The sequence below is a fragment of the Polyodon spathula genome, chromosome 23 (genome assembly GCF_017654505.1).
Source record: "Polyodon spathula isolate WHYD16114869_AA chromosome 23, ASM1765450v1, whole genome shotgun sequence".
NCBI classification, from domain to species: Eukaryota; Metazoa; Chordata; class Actinopteri; order Acipenseriformes; family Polyodontidae; genus Polyodon; species Polyodon spathula.
In genome coordinates, this window is record NC_054556.1 from 12,343,505 (window position 1) to 12,351,101 (window position 7,597).

The 7,597-nt window shown below is 36.7% G+C and overlaps 1 protein-coding gene across 1 annotated transcript; it reads left to right on the forward strand.

The window, feature by feature from the left end:
* The first annotated feature begins 482 nt into the window (after window positions 1–482).
* On the forward strand, window positions 483–3,274 carry LOC121298297 (translation machinery-associated protein 7-like). The gene is made up of 4 exons (XM_041225347.1): window positions 483–583; window positions 1,118–1,173; window positions 1,641–1,728; window positions 3,068–3,274. The coding sequence occupies exons 1-4, from the start codon at window positions 568–570 to the stop codon at window positions 3,100–3,102; spliced, it is 195 nt and encodes a 64-aa protein (XP_041081281.1). The 5' UTR covers window positions 483–567; the 3' UTR covers window positions 3,103–3,274.
* The last annotated feature ends 4,323 nt before the right edge of the window (window positions 3,275–7,597 follow it).

Sequence of the window (7,597 nt, forward strand, 5' to 3'; positions counted from 1 at the left end):
ATAAAACATCAAAGTCACTGAACAACATTGTGCATTTAAGTACACACACACACACCAGTTACTTTACATTAAAACAAAAAAATAGTATGCTATAGCTGCTGCACAGACCCTCTCCTCACAATTAATTAGTTTATGTTTAGGTAAAGGCATAACATTTTCAACAAGGGCATTTCGGCTTAATACACGAAAAGGCTAGATGTACCCGTATGGGTGACAGCACCTTTAAAATCCCAAGTTTAATTAACGAGCCGATCTATATACCGCACTCTGTCGGATTGATCAAGTCTTTTCAACTTAGTCCATAATTTTTTTTTTTTTTTTTTTTTTTCTCTGATCTCACAAAGTTGTTTCAAATAAGTTTGATTAGATTTAAAACCCACCTAATATAATAATAATAATAATAATAATAATAATAATAATAATAATAATAATAATAGTTAAGCCTGCCATTAACGAAGTGTTTTTGGCCAGGTTGTCAGGCACTGTCGCAGACATCTATTTCTGGTGAGGCGGACTAGTTCAGGGTCTTACACTTTCTGTGAAGCGCGCATACGAACAGTTGCAGACATGTCGGGTAGAGAAGGTAAGGTTGTAAGGAATTACATTTCTGCGGAATAAGTGCCGCGGTTTTTTTACTTGGCTAATAATTTGCGTCTTTAAAGTATGCGTGGACGTAATGGATATAGAGATTTAACATTATAGCTTCTACTAGATCCATAAAATCTGGCTGAACTAAACCCAACACGACAACACAGGCAGCTGCATCGCTGGGGTTGTGGTGTGTGTTGATAGTGCCGCAGCAAGAATACTGCTGCCATATCGCCACAGTTTTAAGGTCACTGCATTGGCATCCCCTGACGCAGCGCGTTTATATAAAACACGGCGTCTACCTCGTGATGTCTGACAAGTTACAACAATCTTGAATTGAGCAATGCTTTTTGTGTCCAGTATGCACAGGAAAGACACCCCAAATGAATGTCTAACGTTGATGTTTGCACAGTACACGTTTGCACAAGTACAATGAAGTATGTAAAGTTGGTACTGCACAGGAACTGCAGGTTTGAAGGGACTTGTTAGAATTTGCTAAATTCAGTTTGTGTCATTTCTCCTTTCATAGGTGGTAAGAAGAAACCGCTTAAACAGCCCAAGAAGCAAGGGAAGGATATGGATGAGGTGTGTATTATCTCCCACTGGGGATGAAACCCTGCAAAGGGGGTATAGTGGAGGTGGTCTTACCTATGTCACAATTCATATTTTCATGTATCTGGAGACTCGCTTATCCAATTGTCATGAAACCTGGAAATAACATCAAGACTATTCTATTGAGAGTTGGATTCAGAAGATACATGGTGTCTGTCTGTCTGTTCATCCATCTGTATTTCAGACTTGAAAGATACCTACCAAAATGCAGTTTTTTGTCATTTTTTAGTTTTATGGCGTTTTTGCTAAATTGTGATTGATTGTAGCTGTTTTGTGTACATAGTAACAAGTAAAAAAAAAAGTATTCACCAAAAAATATCTTGTACACTTAAGGTTTTGTATTTTCATTTCAAAGCATTATTGATACAAGAATCAAATCAAACTCAATCCTGAGTTTAAACAGAACCTTGTTAAGATTGTAATCTCTCTTCCTATTTCAGGAGGATCTAGCTTTGAAGCAAAAGAAGAAGGAGGAACAGAAGCAATTGGAGGCGATGAAAGCAAAGGCTGCGGGAAAGGGGCCGCTTAGTGAGTAGCGGGTTGTATTTCATTTCTTGCGAATGTCTTAAGATTCCTGAAATCAGGGCTGCTGAATGCATGCTCGGTGTCCCTGGGCTTACACGATTGTCTTCTACCTTCCAGGTGGAGGCATGGAAGCAAGCCAAGGTTTAACTTCATTGCCATTGTGTTTTTCCATTCACTTTTCTGAAGCAGCTGGATAACCTTTATCTGTGGAGGTTTCTTCAGCACCCAGCATATTTTCATAAAACTTAGGAGGGAGTTAAAGTGAATATAAAAATCCTAAACAGCATTCTAGTTTTATGAAAGTTTTAACTGAAAATGCCCTGTTTTATGTGGATATTGCATTTTCAAAGTTTCATCATTTATAGCATCTTGAGCCACTGCCACTGAATACTGTATGTGAAAAGCAATGCCAAAGTTGAAATAAAAACAAAATTAAAATATAAAGACAACTAGAAATGTATAATCAAGTGTACGACAGTTTATGCAAAAGTTTAATCGACTGAAGGTTGATTTACAGCCTTTAAAACGGGTCTTCAGCAGTTGCAAAAAAAACAAAACAATACTGTATATCATACACCCTCACTATAACGGCCTTCATTATAACGAACCTGGATCCCAAATAAAAATCTACAAAAGATAATCTAAACACACACTGTCAACGTCCCGGTCTGTAGTATGCACGGGATGCCACTGCTGCAGTGAAGTCAGCTCTTTCTTAAGCAGCGCGTGCTGTGTAACTATGCCACTGAAACAAAAATCATTTCATGTTGCAACAAAACTGGAAACTTGATTGTTTGAAAAAAATGAGTAACAGAGACATATCTCTATCGTGAATATAGGTTGTCAAAAAGCACTATTTTTTTTGGCTTGTTCAGCAACCATGCATCAAAAAATGTGAGGATCTGATGAACTCTTCATGTCGGGTTGATTTGGAATAAAAGATCAGTTTGGGATTCTTGCATGTTGGATTAAGATTTGGTGCACTTTGAAACGATTTTATATCAGATTGATTTTGATTAAAAGTTCAGCTGAAGTTCAGGATTGTTGCTTTTTGTACTGAGTTTTAATTCTTTAATGAAGTGGATAAAGCAAAGGCAGAATACTGCATACATGAGATGAACAGGTACACGCAATTCTACTTTTACTCACAATCTCATCTCATTTAATTACTCCAACAGTTTTACGTTTATTTTGATTGTCTTTTTTCTATAACGAACCCCTCGATATAACGAACAAAAGGCTTGAACCGTAACACGTCTGCTATAGCGAGGGTGTACTGTATTCATTGAATCCCAAGAAGGAAATGTACCACATGTGCTGATTTCTGTCTTCACTTTCACAGCTAGCGGTGGCATAAAGAAGTCTGGCAAGAAATGAGTTTGAGGGGATGTGAGATGACAAGTGAGGACAGGCATGAGGTGGAGGGACCTGTTTGTTTCTTCATTTGGATCCATTTAGAACACGTCAAATCAGCTTTTCTTTAGTCCTAACTTTTTTTCTTTGTAAGAAAATGTATATTTGTCCGAAGCTGAATAAACAGTTGTTTTTTTTTGTTAAATGTGCCTGTTTTTGTTTTGAAAACTTTTTGTTTTCTATAGAAAATGTAAATAGTTACATAACAAATGCAGTAAATCACAAATAAACACAAATGCAGAATATTCCCCTAAACAAGCTAGACAATTCTAGTTATAAAACAGCAGTCTTTAATACATTTTGTATTTTCAAATAAAACAGAACTTTATATACCTTGTTGAAATATCTCAGGTTTTGTATGACATGGCAGAATAACATGCATTTTCTTAAACATGTACTTGCAGTGCACAGAGCAATAGGTGTAGAGATGTTGATGGGAGGAACTATTGTATCATGTAACTCTTCCTTTCTTTGCAACATTAACCCACCCCACCCCACCATAGGATATTTTATTGTATACATACACTGTATATAGAAATGTTTAGGACTTTTTCAAATACAGTACACACAGTTATTTGGTGCAAAATATTCCTGTGGTATAGGCAGCTGTAAAGAGCATGTGCGCGTGACCGTAAACCCACGTTATATTAAGTGAACCATTGCCTGATTTGTAAGTTGTGCTTGGCATAACGTTTTCCCTGAGCTATAGAACCCAAAGAAGAGGGCTTTGCTATCTGGGAAGACCAACTTTGTACAGTTGAATGTCTAAAGGGATGCTGCATCATAGCCTTAACTAGTGAGAGATGGTGTTTGTGAAGAAATGAGTTGATTAGTGTCTGTGCTTTGGAATATTGACGTCAGCTGTGGAGCACAAAAAGAATTATAAATCCCTGCAACTCTGCCCCCAGTGGATGGCAGAAATAAAACAGCAATAAATAAATGTGTTTCTTACACCCACTAGGGGCAGAGGATTTGTAGTTTTTTTTTTTCTGCTCCACATGTAGTCCTTCTCAGCAGAAAACTTCAGCCATAGCATTGTAGTTTTCTGCTGAGTTGTACAAGGTTTCTCCTGTATAAACTCCATTTAGAGAAAAAAAGCCAACCTTTTAATATGGCAGGTGTTACAAAGGACACATTATCATCAGGCACTGCAAAGCACCTTACAGAAACATAAAATGAATTATTGGTACAAGTATGATAGTTTGTAAGGTTATGGTATGATTAAATTAAAAGACATATGTCGGTTTTCCATTTCTTCTTGACGATCTGAAAGACATCGTAGAGCTCATCAATTACCTTAAAGGAATCTTTAGGTGTGGTGTGCACTGACATCAGGACCAGATCTTTCAGCGCTGAAGCAGTGTAGAAACACTCAAATCAGCATACCCAGCTGTATATGTTTAGACGACTTCTGTTACCACAGAGCTAAAAAATAATTTCCATAAATACATTTTCTTTGCCATGGACATCGATTTAATTAGGTCTCACATGTCCAGTTTGGAATGAAACAGATGTTATAACAAACATGTGGTTTTTCATTTTAAAACATGACATCTGGTACTGCACCAGGTTAAAGAAATCTCTGTTTGCAAGCCTTGCTTTCAGATAGTCTTGCACTTTTATGGTAATTGCACAAAATTGTCCCCACTTCTGCTTATGAATGATGCCAGTAGGATTCTTTGACCTGAAGACACTGCTGGGGTGAAATGGTTCAGGCAGTACAGCTGTAACAGGCTTCCTGGAAGGCAAGGTAATCCAACTGAGAACTTGTGTTTCTTTCAAAACTGCACATTTGTGACATACACAGTGAATGAAAGTGCCAAACTGGTAAGATGTATCAGATCATTATGTTAGCTACAGTCCCTTTAAGGGCATCTTGCAGTTGGGGGACATTTTTTATATTTATTATTAGCATTAGTTATTGTTGGTTATATTAGACTGTAGGTACACAATACATTTCTGGTAGCTAATCACTGCTTGTGATTTAAGGCCAGATTCACTCCAATTGTATAAATGCAGTATGACAATGTGACCTACAGCACAGGAAGCTAATCAGTATCTTAAAAGAGCCGTTTAACTTTGAATCTACAGGGATGCATTTGACAAACCCACACATCATAAAAAAACGAGTAAAGAACCAAGAGACTGTTAGTACACAAAAGATAGACCAGTGATCATGTTTCTAGGACTAATGTATTGTGTGCTTCTTAACTGAAATAGTATCTAGTGGTTAGGCACTCAAACAGCAATGTAACCAAATGTGCCTTACAAAATAAAGACAATACAGTTTAACATTAAGATACTGCCAAAAGTAAAGCCAAACAGTGAATTACATTTGAACACCCCATACAAGACTAGACAATGTTACAACCAGGAGAGGAACAAAAGATCAGTTACATATTCCAAAAATAAAAGCCTGTAAAAGAGGCTTTCAAAATAAGAACACATCTCCAGTGGTTTGCAGTTAAGATACAACTTGCAGTACTATTCCAGCAATAGCTCTTACCTGTGTTTTTACAGGAGAAGCTCACCATGTATGGCTCTCAAGCAAAGGCATCCACATCTGTTTGATTGTCTTCATACTGGAAGGTATGTGTAAGCCTCATTGAATCATACCTTTTAAAATGACACCTAACATTTTCAATTAACTGTACAGACATTGGCAGTGTTCAATTATGACTACATCACGTTTTGGCCAATTTCAGCCACCATTACTCTACCCTTCATATTACATCATCAGTCCAATGCATCCCTCCGCCTCCCCCTCCACAGAAGAAAACTGTTTTATGAATGAATTACTGTACAAAGGTAATGCCATTAATTATTAGCTTATATTAGTAAATACTCAAATTTACTAAAAGGTCAAGGTGGAGGCCCATTTTACCAGGAAGTATATTGTTTGTTCCTGGCTGACATTCTGATTTTTTTTGCAGGTAATTAAGTACTTCAGTCAAGGCATCTAGTTAATGCTTTCTTGGGCCCTGGTAACAGAAATATTTTACTACCTACACAAAAAAAAAAATTATGAAGACGTAACAGCCCTTATACATTTGAGTGTGTCAATTTGATAAGGGCTTGGAAATTCAGTTTAGTTTGTACAAAACAAAGCACAGACCATGTTGTGGAGGGTCTTGTTACCATGACACCATCATTTAGGTTGGTACCCACATGACTACACCCTGAATTAGACAGTATTTTAGATTTAGCACAACTAGGTTTCCAGCTTCAATGTAAAGTTAATCTCAAAATCATAGTACAACTGTGAAATATTTTTGGTAATTAGTAGATCATTCCTTACTCCTGCTGTTTTTGTATGTAATTTGCAGAAGGCACAGCCTCACAGCTTGATTAAAGAGCAACTTGGTAGGGGTATGAAACATCAAAGGTTTAATCAATGTTGTTGTTTAGAAAGAGACAACAATAATAATAATAATAATAATAATAATAATAATAATAATAATAATAATAATAATAATAATAATAATAACTAGAATTTGCAAACAACTTTACGGCTTCCAAGGAGTTATTGTGAAAGTTAAACATTTTGATTGGTTGCCATTCACTCAGTTGTAGACACTACTAGTTTTACAGAGTACTTATCTCTTATGGGAACTAGCAACAACCCTTACAGAGCATTCACCACACTAACTAGCTGCTTCACTGGAAATGAAGATAACAAAGGAGATAATGACAAGTAGCTTCCATGATAAATGTTTCCCATAGTAAAAGCGTAGCAAAGTGGAATACAGCATAGTGAAAGCATCTTACATCTTGTCCAGGACTAAAATCCCCAAATCCCAACAACTCACTGCAGTGATGTTGCATTTCTAAGGAAAGTGAAATATAAATGATTTCATTTCAAAAGTAACACTATGCTGAATTTTGACTGCATTCCCTTATAAAAAGGTTACCCTGGGATATGTGGGCTTGGTTTGGAGCATTCTCTGGTGACTGTGGGGATGAAACAGTATAATGTTTTTCTACATCAATGTTGTTGTTCTTCGGGTTATTCTACAGGTGAAGTTGCTGGTGGGAGGGGTCAGCTAGATGCAGTTTTGACAGAGAGCAGCTGTAGTGAATAACCAGGGCCTATATTTAAGTAAACACTAGGGCCTAAATTTAAAATAAATACCCATATTGTTTGCTGTTTATCTGACCACATCTACTGCTACAGTATATTTACTAGGCCTCTCTGTTAATGTATGACATTATTTAGATATTCATTTTTGTCCTTGGGAGTTAAAACCAGATACACTGATACTGGATGAGATACTATAGCGGTTGCTATAGTGATAAATGAAAGTGCTTTATGTATTTTGAATCATAAAGTACACGTCATTCAAATGTTCAATCGCTCCTTTCCCATGACCATTCTCACATGTTATCGTATTTACATTACTTGTTAGTCCATAGAAGGAAATAACAAAGGGATCTCACAGACTAAGCCATTGGTAAATAT